This window comes from Octopus bimaculoides, chromosome Z (genome assembly GCF_046866305.1).
Source record: "Octopus bimaculoides isolate indiv1 chromosome Z, ASM4686630v1, whole genome shotgun sequence".
NCBI lineage: Eukaryota > Metazoa > Mollusca > Cephalopoda > Octopoda > Octopodidae > Octopus > Octopus bimaculoides.
In genome coordinates this window covers 7,490,696-7,508,057 of record NC_142944.1, presented here as the reverse complement: position 1 = coordinate 7,508,057, position 17,362 = coordinate 7,490,696, and the positions used below count along the sequence as shown (strand labels likewise).

At 36.5% G+C, this 17,362-nt stretch overlaps 1 protein-coding gene across 1 annotated transcript in view; it reads right to left on the bottom strand.

Moving 5' to 3' along the window:
- LOC106875862 (uncharacterized) overlaps positions 1–17,362 on the bottom strand; it is a 46,477-nt gene that overhangs the window by 14,574 nt on the left and 14,541 nt on the right. Inside the window, exons 7-13 of the mRNA XM_089365466.1 lie at positions 17,113–17,198; positions 14,678–14,880; positions 13,385–13,535; positions 10,608–11,326; positions 10,076–10,297; positions 8,745–8,837; positions 6,688–7,084 (exon numbers count right to left, since the gene is read on the bottom strand). Coding sequence (XP_089221592.1) covers positions 6,688–7,084; positions 8,745–8,837; positions 10,076–10,297; positions 10,608–11,326; positions 13,385–13,535; positions 14,678–14,880; positions 17,113–17,198 — 1,871 coding nt within the window. The remainder of the gene's footprint in view (positions 1–6,687; positions 7,085–8,744; positions 8,838–10,075; positions 10,298–10,607; positions 11,327–13,384; positions 13,536–14,677; positions 14,881–17,112; positions 17,199–17,362) is intronic.

The following is a 17,362-nucleotide window of genomic DNA, read 5'->3' as shown; positions in this document are numbered from 1 at the left end:
TCCTTCAAATTTCTCTATCCACTTCAGAAACTTTGTTCCTACCAGCAAGAATTGTATATTATTGGCCTCTTAACCCATATATGCCCATAAAAAATGAAGTCTTAAAATTTTACTGTATTTAGATTAGACTTTATGGTGAGCTTTCACAATCTGGAAGAGAAGAACAGTATGCAACTGTTAGCTATGGGTGTTGACTACCAACTGAACATTTCGTATGCTCAATCAGATGCTTCCTTGTGAGTTTATGTCCAAACAAGTAGGAGCAGGTTTTGCGTTATGAAAATGCAACCAGGGGTATATACAAGTTAAGAATTTATGAACTTCAAGAGAACATTAAATAATTCTTTTTTTTTTTTTTAATATTGGATTTTGAAGCAGATGAGCTATACAGGGTGTTCAAGCATAAAGATTAAAGTTGTAGTTGAAAAAAGGTCAGTTGACATGGAGGACTGGAAGCCATCTGAATACAGGAAGAGAGTTACCTGTATCATGATTTGCAGCAGATATCAAAATGCCAATGTCATGACTACTGCTCAATGCTCTGTGGACATTGTAAGGGGTCTAAGATGTGACATGGACAGCTGCAGCAGAGACTATGAAGCCATGGCCAACAGGAAGAGACATAGCAGGTGCTGTAACTGTGTCCACATACCAGAATTCATTCAGTAACCGTACAATAGGGTGGCAGAAACCCTAAACAAGGGAGTCTAGGCTTTGGTGAAAGAGATGGGCATTAGGATTGCTACCATGAAGCTGACCCTGAGTGAGGACGTTTGCTACCACTCATACAAAAAGCACAAAGGACAAATTCTGACTGCCAATGCCAAGGAGAACTGCTTGACAAAGGCAAAGAAGCTCCTCAACTATCCAAAGCATCCGGTTGAGCCAAGGATAATCTGGTTCTTCTCAGATGCAAAGAACTTCTGCTGGGATCAGTTGCACAACATTCAGAACAAGGTAGCTTGCCTACAATCCATACAAAGTCCCATATATCATGAAAACTAAGTTCCACCACAGTTTGCTGTGGTGGTCTTTGGATGTGTCTCCAGTGAGGGAAACATCATGCTGCCTCACTCTCTGAACACAATTCAGAAAGCTATGTGAAGCTGTTGGAAGACCATACGTGTAGCAGTAGGATTTAGCTCTTTATCATACCACTGGAAAGAGTGAAAAGTGGTTGTCCAAGAATCTCTATGACTTCACCAGCCCCAGTTTCTGGTCTCCTAATTCCTCCGATTGTAAACCCAGGGATTATTATGTGTGAGCCACAGTAGAGAAAGACACCAGCCACTCTGCTTGCAACACCAAAGCTGAGCTGGTGTTCAAAGATCTTCCCATGGACACAGAGAAGAATACATGTGCCAAATTCCAGAGCCATCTTTAGGCCAGCTATAAACTAGTTGATATTCTTTGGTTTTTAAAAAAATATACTTTTCTTGTTGAATGGGATATGATGTTCTCTGTTGCCTTGATGCAAACTCAAATTTAGCCTGAACACCCTGTAAGCAATAGCATACATGTCTTTTATTGGCCTTGATGTGTGCACTATAATTCTGCTGAATCAACAGCAAAAGAATGTGCAAGACATAGCAAAAAATACATTATATTATACCAAAACAATAAATAAGCTAACTAGACAATACAGCAAACTCATTGTTTGACTAATTCCAGGTAAGTGCTGATCAATGGAATTTGCTCAAGGTGTGTATGAATGACTATTTTATCTAATATGTTTCTTTCTTTCTTTTTTAACAACGGTATGGAATGATTTGAAGGAAATTAGATTTAATTGCTATTTCTAATTCACTGAAAGCTACTTCATAAGAACAGTGGTTCTCAGCCTTTTTTAATGTCTGGGCCAGATCCAAAACCTGGATTTTCTTAGGGGCCTTGCACAAAACAAAGTAAAACACAAGTCAGTTAAAGAAATAATTATATTTATAGAAGGAAAACCATCAGGGTCCATTAGAAGGAAGCTTGAGGGCTGCATATGGCTCTGGGAGCTGCAGTTCAGAATCATTGTCTCAGAGGTTTCTATATATAAAAATGTAATGGAGAACAAATTGTTGTAAAGGAATTAAGTACTAAAAATTTCCATTGCTGAATGTTAAGTTCCTCTAATTAATCCTTTATGTCTTAAAGAAAGATAAATACATCACAACTATTGTAAAATGTTAAAGCATTGCCAGGGACAAACCGCTTTAGATCCTCTCAGATTTGAAACACAAGGAATAAATAAGATTGATTTCAGTTAATGCTCAAGTGTTGTAGCCGAATGCCAAGTAGAAGGAAGGAAATTCCAGAGGAAAGATGCAGTTCTGGAGAGGAAGGACAATGTAAATACTTAGTAGAGAGTTTGTGAGGTAAGAAATAATGAGTGATGGTGGTGGTAGCGGGGATAATATGGAGAAGACCTGTACTCCACAGCAGAAATGTTATGACTGGTTCCTTTGATGGTGAAAAGCACTCATGGCAGTGCCATGTAAAAGCATCTGTGTAGTGCCAATGCAGCACCACATAAAAATGCCCATATGACACCATATAAAAGTACCTGTGCAGTGCCACATAAAAGCGCCAGTGTGGCACTGTGCAAAAGCACCCAAAACACTCTAAAGTGATTGGCGTTAGGAAGGGCATCCAGCCATAGAAACTATGCCAAATCAAACTGGAGTCTGGTTGGATAGTGCTTTTTACATGCCACCGGCTGAGAGCCAGTCAGGAGGCACTGGCCACAACTACGATATTGGAATAATGCAAAACATGTATTTTATAAATTCCTGTGTTCTTAAATGGCGAACAGACTTGGCAACGCTACCTTCATGGGTACAGGATGATTAAAACAACCCCAGTATTATTTAACTAGTATTCATTTTGCTGACCCTAGAAAAATGGAATGTAAAGTCAGCCTGACTGGAATTTGAACTCACAATATAATTTACCAAAACATATATCATGTTGATGCTCAACAATTTCTGTTTTACCAAATGATCCTCAACAGGTCAATTAGGCATGGGATTACTCTTTTACTGGTTTCTGTCATTTGACTGTGTGCCTTTAGTCAAAATAACTGACCCCAGGACTTACTCTTTGTAAGCTTAGTACATATTCTATTGGTCGTTTTTGCTGAACTGCTAAGTTACGGGGACATAAACACACCAACATTGGTTGTCAAGTGACGGTGGGGGAACAAACACAAACACACACATATATATATATATACAACGGGCTTCTTTCAGTTTCCGTCTACCAAATCCACTCACAAGGTTTTGGTCAGCCCAAGGCTATACTAGAAGACACTTGCCCAAGGTGCCATGCAGTGGGACTGAACTCGGAACCATATGGCTGGGAAGCAAGTTTCTTACCACACAGCCACTCCAGTGCCTATTCTGCATTTCTTTTTGTTTTTTAGATGGTTAAAATATAATTTTTAGAGTAGTCAAGAAATAATGTTTTAGGGTGGTTAAGATTATTTTTCTTATTTTTGGTAGAAATAGTTTGCTTAATATGGTCTGTGAGGTGTCCTACAATAAATAACTAAGATACCAGTTTCAACCTTATTAGGTCTCTTTAGGCTTTCATGAAGTAGCATATGACTACAAATAATGTTTTACATCTAGTTAAAAACAATTCAAAAGTATTCTTCTTCAGCAAAACTGGATACATTATCAGCAAGTGAATATACTTTCTATACTGATGGTCCTGAGCGGAGGTAGTACAAGACCAGCTAGTTTGAGGAACAGAGGCCACAATAGCAGTGTCAGCAAAGGATACAGAGTGAAGAAGCAAACAGCATGTCTGAAGCTGGAGAGCATTAGTGAGTGACTTAATGCCAACCAACTTTAGGTCTCATAGTTCTTTCATTTTTAAATACGTTTTAAAATAAAACAAATATTTCATTATTGAAGACTGCAAAGAAATTTTTGACATGACATCATGACAAATATTTTCCATGTTATAAATAATTTCTTTCTTTTGCATAAAGAAAAAAAATGCTCAATGTGGCACCATTGATTTTTCACAACTTTTTGATAATGCTTCTAATTCAGCTTTGATTGTCACCTTTGTAACTGTTTAACTTGCACTGTTTTCAACAATAACATCACCATTTTTCACCATCTTCTCTCTCCCTCTCGCCTTTTCCAACTGGTGGGTAGCCAAGCATCACCTCTACTGCAAAACACCTATTTCCTGACCCTCTATTCATATTCTAATGTGATATCACATGGAACTAAGCTACCTACCTCAATATGACTCCTACCTAAGTTGAGGGATTCATCTTGTAAGATATTTGGTGACCCCACAGCTGCTGGTACCATGCAAAAAGCACCCAGTACACTTTATGAAGTGGTTGGTGTTAGGAAGGGCATCCAACCATAGAAACCATTCCAAAGCTGACAGCAGAGCTATGCACAGTCTTCTGGTTTACCAGCTACTGTCAAACTGTTCAACCTATACCAGCATGGAAGGAGGATATTAAATGATGATGATCATCATCATCATCATTAGCAGTAGCAGCAGCAACATCACCATAATATCTACATCTGTTTTTCCATGCTTGTATGGGTTGAACAGATCCTTTTCAACACACAGCATCTCAGCATTTGTTGCATTCTTCAGTAAGACTCAACATTCTGAGATCAGCTTTTATCACTTCCATCCACGTCTTGTTCTTCCACACTTTTCTCCTGCATTCATACCCTGGCATTAATCTTTTATCTTTTACTTGTTTCAGTCATTAGACTGTGGCCATGCTGGGGCACCACCTTGAAGAATTTTTAGTCAAATGAATCAACACTTGCATTTCCTTTTAAACTTGGTACTTATTCTATTGATCTCTATTGCCAAACTGCTAAGTTATGGAGATATAAACACATCAACACCAGTTGTCAAACACTAGTGGGGGACAAACACAGATATATATTAGTATATGTATATAAATATATACGATAGGCTTCTTTCAGTTTCCACCTACCAAATCCTTTCACAAGGCTTCAGTTAACCTGAGGTTACAGCAGAAGATACTTGACCAAGATGTCACGCAATGGGACTGAACCTGGAACCATGTGGTTGGGAAGCAAATTTCTTACCACACAGCTACACCTGTGCCTAGCCCTTTACTCTGTCTGTTGTTATTCTCCTTGAACATCATGTGCCCATACGAATGCAATCTTTGGTCTTGCACACATCACACTCCTCTTATACCTAATTTTTCTCCCAGCTCATCTTTATCACATTGTTCACGCATGCTAATACCACACCCACACCCACATTAAACTCTGAGAAGTTAGACCATAGTACAATTGGTTGAAATATTAGATTTATGTGGCTAGACTACTAGCACTGAATGTTCTTTTAGTTGTACAAACAGAAAAGAAAATTACAAGTGAAATTTTCGTTTAAGTGAAAATATGCAATAAGCATCCAGTATCAGAAAACCGATCATATTTTACAAATACTTTGTTGGTTACAAGTTAAGGTAGCCTCTTTGCAGTTACTTGACATGTTATTAGCTTCAGCAGCCTTATCTCCCTCAAATCTCATTCCACTGTATATAAAAGCAAGGAAAGAAATAGAGGATATTCTAGAGACCTCTAAAAGAGCAATTTGGTTAAAGTTAGAATTTCTTTGATCAAAGGTTTCACGGTTCATTTGGTGCTAAAAAACAACAACTGAGTGGTTATGCTATGAATTATTAACATAATATATCAAGGATGCTAAGAAATGATACTGGCAAGTTTTAATTATAAGAAGTTGTGACAATTAATCATCATCATCATCATCATCATCATCGTTTAACGTCCGCTTTCCATGCTAGCATGGGTTGGACGGTTTGACTGAGGACTGGTGAAACCGGATGGCAACACCAGGCTCCAATCTGATTTGGCAGAGTTTCTACAGCTGGATGCCCTTCCTAACGCCAACCCCTCAGAGAGTGTAGTGGGTGCTTTTACATGCCACTGGCACGAGGGCCAGTCAGGCGGTACTGGCAACAGCCATGCTCAAATGTTGATTGGAATATCTGCAGAGGTATTTTCACAAGGAAGTAAATTGCTTCTGATATGACAAGCATTTCAGCCATAAGTATTCCATTTCCCTTTTTCAGGTCTCTAAAACTATATTCTGTATTTTATTTTTGTTTTGTTTTCTTTATTTAGAAGAACTGGATGTGATTCGAAGAGGATTTGGCTGCTGTTTCTAGCAAGTCAAGCAAAGACAGAGTAACTCAAAACAATCAGTGATAGAAATAGATGGGGAAAAAAGAAAATGAGTGAGAGTGACAAGGACAAAAAAAAGGGGGGTGAAGTGGATGAAAAGAAAGGAGAGAATGAAACGGGTAAAATATCTGTTAGGAACAATATATATAGTAAGAAACTCATGAGACAATATGGTAAGAAACTCACAGCAGCAGGTCTTCAAAGAAACCCACCTGTGGCAAGTATTTTGACCCTTAACTTCTCATACTTTAAGGGGGCTGGGTTGCATCCAGGTCATGACTCCTGGGTGCCCTTCTGCTGACATTTTCAAGCCACTTGGATATTGGGGATGTGTGCATTTAAACCGCTTGAAGATTTCATCTCGGTGTAGATGAAGTTGCCAAGTGGTATAAAATACAGGCACAAGTGTGAGTGTGTGGTATTGTGTAAGTGAAACAAAGTTTAAGAAAGAAAACCAAGTTATTGTTCTTACCTGTGTTGAATGAATTGGTTACAACAGCAGTTGCTGCAGACATAGAAGCTGAAGAAGTGTTTGATGCAGCTAGTCCAACTGAAGTCTGCACTGTTCCTTGCACTATCACAGGACTGTTTTGGTTGTGTACAGAAAGAGTACTTACAATTGGCTGTGTTAATACCTGAGTAGTGTAAGTATTAGACAAAGAAGAAACATCCCTAGTAGGAATCACAGTACTAGTCCGATTATTTACAGGAAGGAATGAGGCATCGACTGTACCGGGTGTTGCACTTGGCAACAACGTCAGTGTCATCATGTGTGGGTTTTCCTTTGGAAGAAGAGTCCGTTGAAAGAATACAGGCTTTTGTGCACTATGAAGCAATTTTCTACGATACCTTGTTGGTCTGTATTTATTCTACAAATCAAATAGAAATAAACTTTAGTAAATATTACAGGATATATCACAAGAACAGCTGAATGTGTTTAGGAACCTAAACACCTTGATATTTCAATGGACTTTTATCTCATTATCATCATTTAGCATCCACTTTTCTGAGCATGCATGGTTGAAAGTTCATTTGAGGCAGATTATCTACAGTGTGATGCCCTTCCTGTTGTCAACACTCACCTGTTTCCAAGCAAGGTAATAATTTCTCTATGGCCAGACATGTTCTTGCAGAATATTGGAAATGAATGACACTGCTTGTATGACTGGGGACTGAACCCGGAACCATATGGTTGGGAAGCAAACTTCTTACCACACCTCTGCCTGTAGTTTATAATTTAATTTCTAACATCTCAAATGTAGGCCACAGATATAATCAATTAGTGACACCAGTAATTGATCCAGAAAGAAATAAGATTTGAACCTGGATCATAAATGTATACAGCTAAATGCTACAATACATTTGGTTTATCATTCTTATTTCTTTATTGCCCACAGGGGGCTAAACATAGAGGGGACAAACAAGGACAGACAAGGAGATTAAGTCGATTACATTGACCCCAGAGCGTAACTGGTACTTATTTAATCGACCCTGAAAGGATGAAAAGCAAAGTCGACCTCAGCGGAATTTGAACTCAGAACGTAAAGACAGACGAAATACCGACAAGCATTTCACCCGTCGTGCTAACATTTGATGCCAGCTCGCTGCCTTTGTTTATCATTCTACCAATCTACAACTCTTTTGTAGATTATAATATTAAAAGGTAACTCTCCATACTGGTATTTCCATCAGTCTTATTTACTGCCTTCTACACTCACCTCTACCCCCATCTCTAACCATCCATTACAACCCCCTTCATCTGATCAACTGTTCATATCCCCTCTTAGGATCACCTTGTACCTTGAGAGTTTGCTCTGATATTCCATCACTACCTTCCTTTTATCTAATTCAGCCATGTATCTCTATAACAAGATACCTGTGTTTGTCGTTCTATCATACCAGACTTTCAACAACTCGTATATGGCCACCTAAACTTCTCAAATACTTCCCCTATTTAGAGGTGGTTGGGGCTTCTTTCTTTTCCTGTCTTGTAAGTTACTAGGTAACCTCACTAGTGCCAGTGACATGAGAAAAAAGGGAAAAAAAGCACCCAGTACACACTGTAAAGTGGTTGGCATTAAGAAGGGCATTTGTAGGAACCATACCTGGCTGTAGGAACCACACCAGGCTGTAGGAACCACACCTGGCTGTTGAAACCATACCTGGCTGTAGGAACCATACCTGGCTGTAGGAACCATACCTGGCTGTAGGAACCATACCTGGCTGTTGAAACCATACCTGGCTGTTGAAACCATACCTGGCTGTTGAAACCATACCTGGCTGTTGAAACCATACCTGGCTGTAGAAACCATACCAAGCTGTAGGAACCATACCAGGCTGTAGGAACCACACCAGGCTGTAGGAACCATACCAGGCTGTTGAAACCATACCAAAACTGGTATGGACTGGAACTTAGTGCAGCCTTGTAGCTTGCTGGATCCTGTCATATTGTCCAACTAATGCCAGCATAGAAAAAGGATGTTAAATGGTAATGATAATGAACTAATATGAAATGTTAAAAGAACTTACTATGTATTCATTTGTAACAAAAGTTTGTGGCAGTGGCCCTTTTCCTGGTATCACAGGTACTCGAAAAACTCCATCAACACGTTCAGAATCATCCTACCAAAATAATTGTAAATATGTTTTTATAATATACAACAATCAGATTGTGTGAGAGTGAAAACTTGTGAAAAGTTCACAAAAGGATTTCACATATTAAAAAAATAAAGGTATAATATTTGAAATTAGATTGTTAATTAATTACATGTAAAAGGTTAATCAAATTAAAATATGTTTAAATTCCAATACACGTAGATCAGTCAATTAAATATTGTGTACCACTAGTAATTTACTGTCTCTATAAGATTTCACTTTTGAAAACGGCCATCTCCTGGAACTTACAATCTTCCACTTCTAATGTAGAGTAGATATTTACAACAAGAAATATTCTCGAACAAGTTGTTGAAATATAGAATTTTGTTTATTTTTCTTTTACTTGTGTCTGTTAGAAGTGACTGCCCATGGCCTGTGCAGGTCTTCCAAAACCAATGAGATTGATGCCATTAACATTCTTCTTGGACTTTTTAAAATCAATACCTGCAGGAAAGATATGATTAGGGAGGTGTACCGATATTCTGAAAAGGGAAGTCTGGGCATAGAGTTTAGTACACCATTATAGAATTGGTAGAAAAAGAAGAGAGAGAGAGGATATTGTGTGCCTGTGGGCTGGAGGCTAGAGTGGGTCAATAAGTACTTTATGCCAGTTAATCAGGTGGCTATTTTGTTGATGCAGTCTCCAGTGATTGTGTGAATAGCTGCAACACCGTTCCAGATGTGAGAGCAACACTCCATTGTATGCCTCACCGAAGCTTTGTAGTGTATTAATAATTGTTGGGACCACTGAAGTACCTCCTGGCCTTGAAGTGAAAGGACTTGGTATACATGAAGAATTGTAATTAGCATGTTAACCGCTACATTTACCAATAGTGGTTCATCACAAACTTCACTCAATCGGCATATGTATTTTCATAATTTGAGAAAATATTTTATTCTAAATCTTTGACATGGTTTTGAGGAGATTTAAATAACATGAGTGTTAAATATTAAAGTTTAATTATGAAATATTGTAAAAATGCAAAAAAATTACATTTCCTTGTAATTAAATAGTATACTGTGTAACTGAAAATATGTGGCATCACCGATAAGTTCCAGTAACAGACTGTGGCAGTTAAAGTATCAAGACAGTGAACAATAATATTCTATTCAAGATTTTCTTATTCATAACATTAACCTCTGAAATTAAGTCTGAATTCATTATGTTTACAGCTAAATAAATTTATAGATACACAAATACATACGTTTTTTTCTTCTGTTTTTTGTTCTTTTTTGTCATGTGAACGTTTAACAGCATTTTCAGAATTTCCACAAGATTCCTTATAAATTGCACCATTTTTGGTATTATTTTGAAGACAAGTGTTCCTATTGATGTTTTTGTTCACAAACTTTGAATTAGTTTTTGCATCCGAAGGATTCAATAGTTTGCCACAAGCTTCGCAAACTTCGCAGCCAGCACTGTTAGCCTAAAAAGTGATAAACATACATGAAAAATGTTAACCCAAAATAACTTGAGAAATACAGAACTCTTGAGAAATGCAATAATTGTTTCTAATTTAGGAACAAGGTCAACAATTTTGAGGTAAGGTAGTTAGTTGATGCCACTGATTGGAATCTTATCCCAGAGGGATAAAAGGCAAAGTCGACCATGGCGGGATTTGAACACAGAATGTAAAGGGTCAGAAAAAATACTGCAAGGTGTTATTTCCGATGTTCTAAGAATTCTGCCAATGTATTACTCTCAAGAAATATAATAAAATTTTTTTTAAATTCTACCTTTCCACTTTTTGGTTTTTCATTTGACTTTGGTGCTTTAACTTTAACATAGTCCGTGAATTCCATTGTTGCCAAATGTACAAGTCTTCGCAGCCTATTGATGATAGTGTAAGATTCATATAATTTATCTTTAGAATCGGGAGATGTCTTTGACCAATCATATTCAAGTCTTATTGGTTCATCTTTGCCAAAAATTAGAAAAAGCTGAGCAACTGTCAAATTCTCGGCTTCTTTCATTGTCCACCCCTTTTTAGATTGTTCAAGAAGCTTTATTTTTATTTTTTCTAAATCTTCAGAAGTACGAATGTCTGTTGTATTAGGGGCTACAGATGAACTGTTTGATGTGACTGTTGTGGTGTGTGATGTGTTGCAAGATGTTACTGCAGACTTATTTTCATCATTTTTTTCAGACACTTGTGGAGACATTTCTAGTGTTTTGTTCTCTGCAGAATTCAACACAGGTTGACTAGAATTTTCAGAAACGTTGCTGCTGTGTGACATCATAGTATCGGGAAACATTGCATTGTCAGAACTCACATCAGCAAAATCTGTTGTTCCTGAAACTGTTACTGGACCATCGGATTCTTTTATGAAAGAACCTGAAAGAATTCCATCATCTTTGGCATTTTCAGAGGATAATTTTGGTGACTGTACAAAAGCAGCATCGCAGGAATTTTCATTATTTGTAGATACTATTGGCATTTTCCTGGTTTTATGTGCTGCAAAAAATAAATAAATAAATAAAATAAAATTGATAAAATAAAGTAAGCAATTTTTTAAATATAAATCTTAGGAAAGTAATAAATAGTTCCTAAAGTAATATAATTCTTCTACTCTTAATTATGTTGCTTGTTTCAGTCACTGGACTACATCCGTAGCAAAGTACTGCCTCAGCCTTTAAGAGTCTTAGGTGATTATCATAAAAACTTCATGTATTAAACAATTTCTTTTATCACCAGAAGAGCTCAAGACTCAAAGCTACGATATTAGACACTTGGCCAAAGTAACATGAAGTGGTTTCAAACATGGAATCACACAATCATAAAGTGAAATTCTTAACTGCATGAGGTGTCATAGTATCAAAATTACAACTTTTGAAACATCATCATCATCATTTAACGTCCGCTTTCCATGCTAGCAAGGGTTGGACAATTTGACTGAAGACTGGTGAGCCAGATGGCTACACCAGGCTCCAATCTGATTTGGCAGAGTTTCTACAGCTGGACGCCCTTCCTAACGCCAACCATTCCGAGTGTAGTGGGTGCTTTACGTGCCACCGGCATGAAGGCCAGTCAGGCGGTACTGGCAATGGCCACGCTCAAAATGGTGTTTTTTACGTGCCTACAAATGCCACTCTGAGTCATAAATAAGAAACAGACCAGCTGACATTTGATTTAGATTTTATTTCAAGTTCTTTTATAAATAAATTTATAATAAAAAGTTAAGAGTTGTCATGTTTTGGAATTAACGCCAGTGTATTTTAACAACAGTAATTCCTTTTAACTATTTTAGCCTCTTTTTTGCTTGGTAAGTAAAATCAAAGTGAAAGATTTCAGAATGTTGAAGGAATTAAATTGACTGAAGATGTTAATCATTATTGAGTAAATCTCTGATTAAAAGAGTTCCAGCCATTACCGTCTCTTCATTTTTGACAGACAGTGCATAGCCAAGACATTTCAAGACAGTAGGAGGTGATTTCTATTATTCGATGAGCAAATATATAGAGGCTGCTTTTGTTGACTCAATTAAAAATTCAGTTAGAAAGGAGAAATGCAACATATTCTTTCATTCTTTTACTTGTTTCCATCATTTGACTGCAGCCATGCTGGAGCACTGCATTGAGGGGTTTTAATTGAACAAAACAGGCCTTATTTCTTAAGCCTAGTACTTATTCTATCAGTCCCTTTTGCCAACTCACTAAGTTATGGTGATGTAAACATACCAACACTGGTTGTCAAGCAGTGATGGAGGGACAAACAGACATAAGAGACACACACACAGATATATAGAAGGAGTCTTTCAATTTCTGTTCACCAAATCCATTCACAAGGCTTTGGTCAACTTGAGGCAATAGAAAAAGACACTTGCCCAAGGTGCCATGCAGTCAGACTGAACCCAGAACCATGTGGTTGGGATGCAAGCTTCTTACCACATAGCAACGCCTGCAAATATAACACCGCCATCATTTAATGTCCAAATTCCATACTGGCATGGGATACCTTGACAGGATCAAAAGAAGCCAAAGGACTGCACCATGCCCCAGTATCTATTTTGGCACGGTTTCTATGGCCAGATGCCTTTCCCAATGTCAACCATTTTACAGCATGTACTGCATGTTTTTACCATGCTATGAGCACTAGAGGTTGCCAAAGAACTTGCGAGGCTACAAACCCCAGAGGAGCAACTTTATGCTAGGTGATGAAGAGTAAAGAGAGATAAAGTATGAGAGAAAAAGGCTGGAGCAAAACAGGTTCCTTGTTGTAGAGGAGTCACATGACTACTCATATACAAATGCAATATACTCATCATCAACATTTAACGTCCCTTTTCCTGGGACTCAACTTGCTAGAAAACACAACCAAATCTCCGTCAAATACACCTTACTGTGTTAAAAAAGAAGGAATGGCATATTTGATAATATATAGTATGTCTGAATGAGTCAATATATTCAGGGCTATAGTTCCACCTAAATCAGTGCTGACCTGACAACAACAATAGAAATTCAAATGTGACACACAAAGAGCTTCAATAAAATTAATTTAAAAAGTAAGAAGAACCTTTTATATTTGTATAATAGTTACTGAGCTTCAGATCAGGTTTTGGTGCTGTTTCTATTGCTTGAAGAGAAACTGGATAGCATTTACTGGACCTATGAGGGTATAATACAAGCTGCTTCTGACTTTCATCAAACGAGTTCAAACTTTCTTTCTAGGAAGGAGTGAAGGAAATGTTTCACTAAATATAAAACACTGCAAAATATTTGATGTCTCATGAGTGAAAGAGAAAAGCCTAAAGAAACGATTTTATCTGTTTACAAATACCATAAAAACCCATGTAATACATGCACTTTTTTCGCAGGGGTGCATAAATTACATGAGTAGATCATTTCCAGAATTTGTTTTGAAATTTTTGTTGTTGAAAAAAGACGTACAAAATGTAAACATTTGTACCAGAAGTTGACTCATTTAATGTCAGAATAAGTTTTTACAGAAAAAAATAATGGCTTAAATACACTTAATGAAGTTGACTTTTATTTATGCTGGACAGTATAATGCTTACTTTTTCTGTATAAATTTACTAAAAACACTAAATGGTTAACTAGTTTTTGAAGTCTGATGTTCATGCTGGGAAACACGGTCCAGACCATATTTTACATTGCTTGGAGTTTCTACCTATTGCAATGGAGCACATATTTAATTTCTCCTTCACAGTAAGCGATTCATAAGTTCTGCCCATACGAACAATAACGGTAATAACAAATTTTTAAGTTTGCTTGACATTTTATAAGGGATTAAAATTTCTATACTCTGTATCAAAGGTTCTAACAAGAATAGGTGGAAAAGAATTCTGTTTACATAATCAGCTTGAACAGTCAGTTGAGTAAAGTGTCATCCAAGCTGATGTGCATATTTATCAGCTTTGTTTTTGTAGGTAATTATTTTCCTGTGATCATAATTTGAGAAGACATAGCAGTATGCTAAAGATCGGACATAATCTCTTGTGGGCAAGAAATGTAAAATAAAGTTTATTACAAACACAAACTCCTTGTAATTTTATAGCTTTCAATGTGATACCTGTTAAGCAGAAATTATTTTTATTTAATGAAAATTTAATAAAACTATTCATAATTAAGTGAAATTATGCTAATTACAACTAAATTAAAAACCTTTTTCCTCTGGCTATATTGGCAATTCTGAAAACTTTTGGGTGTGAATTTTACATGAATAGAAGCTTTTTTAAACAAATTTTACCCTGAAAATCACCTGCGTAAATTACATGGGCTTTTACGGTAATTACAAATGCAACAAAAAACAAGTAGGGTAATTTAAATAAGGGGGAAAAAAGGATACAAGTTTGAGTCGTGGTGGTTTCCATTTCTTTTGTAAAAATAACATTACAGTCGATAAGTGCTGATCAGATTTTAAAGTCATCCGTAAACGTGGATTTTGAGCCATTTCTTGAACATGGAACCATGCAGAATTGTTTTTGGGATTTAGTTCAAGAGTAACTCTTTCAGGTACACGGCACGTGGAATCTTCATCTTCAACTGGATCTAGATAAAATAAACATTCATCAACAAAAAACAAAAAGGGGGATAAATTTTTAAGCTCTCAATTAATCCAAAATAGATATTGGCAAAATATTTCAAAGGAAATATTTTAAGCAACCAGAATTACTGAGCAGCAAAGTTAATTAAAACTTAAAAATAAATGTAATTATCTCTAAAGGGGAAATCTTCTTGAGCCTAATTAGAAAATATTTTCCTCCCAAGTTAAAAATATTATCAAACCTTCAACAAAAATACTATTACCTTACTCAACTACTCAAAACTTGAAAAAGATTGTTTTTTCAAACATTTGCTAACTAACGAAACTAGAAAAAGCTCTTTCACTAACAACAATGTGTGTGTGTGTGTGTATATATATATATATATATATATATATATATATATATATGCATATTAAGGTTGGATTTTAAAAGAAAAATCCTATTTCAAATTTGAATTCAGTTTCCTTGGTGTAATGTGCAGTTGCAAACATAACATCAGAAAATGCCAATGAATGAAGAGATGTAACTAAAAAGTTACTATGTATAATATATGCATCTCAATATTTAGGCCTAAATTGTCTTTAAAATACTATATATAACACACAGTGGTGCTCAAACACAAGAGTAGATAATCTACTATGATTCAACAGCATCACCACTTATTGCTGCTTACATGAATGGAATTTGTTGAGCCAGATTTTCTATGGCTGGATGCTCTTCCTGTTGCCAACCCTCATCTTTTTCCAAGTAAGGTAAAATTTCCTTATGGCCAGACATGTTTTCACAGACAACTGGAAATGAATGACACTGCTTGTCTGACAGTGACACTCGTTTACAACTACCAAAGTTGTGTCAATACGCAGGGCATGCAGCACACTCAACAGTGTCAAGTGGTTGGCGTCAGGAAAGGCATCCAGTTGTAGAAACTATGTCAAAGCAGACACTGGAACATGATGCAATCCCTGGGCCCATCAGATCCTGTGAAACTGTCCAACTCATGCCATGAATGTTAAACAATGATGGTGGTGATGATGGTACAGGGTGTCCCAAAGAATATGTATACATACTTTAGCAGCTGATGACTCACTTTTCATTTAATTTTTTAAAAAATTTAATTTATTAGAAATAATGAAGGAAGCCAGACTAACTTTTAAACAAAGAAAGATTTATCCTTATGTACTACTGGACATCTGAAAATGCAGTCAATGTGCAAAGCCAGTTTAGGAGGGGGCTTTAAACAGATCCACCCTTGTACTTACTCTCACTTGAATTAGAGATAAGCTTGAAGTGGGTAGAACTCCAGAACGTCCTCAAGAAATGTTCTGGAAGACTACAAACAGCATGCATCAGGGGGGGGCTCACAAAGCAAGAAAAGTTACAAGTGTATTGCTAGAGTTAAAAAAAACCTGTTTGGCAAGCAAGTTGTGAGATAGGAATTTTAAAATCTTAAAGCAATGTCATTGGGAAAGTTACATTCCAAGAATAATCCATGAACTCAAGGAAGATGGTTCAAAACCAAAGAGTTGAGTTTTGTGAATGGTACTTGGCAAGATACACATCCTCCAGTAAAGAGTGTTTGGAGTGGTGAGGTTACATTTAAATTAAATGGTTCAATTAACCATCACAATTGTAGATACTAGGGACTGATAATCTGCACATTCAAAGGAACATCATGTTAACTTACCAGGAGTTACAATTTAGTGTGGTTTGTCATTAAAAGGGCCTATTTTAAGGTTTTGCCAAACAGGTGTATTGAAAGAAGAGGTTCGGTAGAAGCCTTTCAGCATCCAGCAGACTTCACACGAATGGACTTTGTATAAATGTTTTGGGACACCCTGTATGTATTATATAGATATACAACAAACCTCTTTCAGTTTCTGACTACCAAATCAAATCTGTTCACAAGGTTTTGATTGGCATGTGACTTTGGTAGAGGACACTTGGCCAAGGTGCCATGCAGTGAGAATGAACCAGAAACAATGTGGTTGGGAAGCAAACTTCTCTATCACACAGCTGTGCTTGCACCTTAATTTTTCATTTCATGTAATTATTACATAATGAAGCTTTATTGCATTGGGGAAAAACTTTGCAGCCCACTACTGTATATTATAAGCAGCTCTAATTTTAATCTTGATTTTTGTGCAAAAAAAATGTGTATTAAATGTAGAGTTTCACAGTATTTAATTATATGAGTTCTAAGCTAGCATGTATATAAATTTTTACTCTTTTTATTTACCTTCAACATTGTTGATTTTCTTTAATGCATTACAATATGGTGTTCGAATTCTGAAGCTTTTCCTTCGAATTTTTATCAATGTAGATCTAAAATTATAATAAATAACAAAATATGACATAAACATTGTATATTTAAGTACATTGCTTTGAAATGTATTTTATGATCATAATTTACCTTCCTTTTATTGCTTGTGTTTAGCCCTGAGTCAGTTCTGATATATGGTCAGGGACATAATATCTATGACCATCCT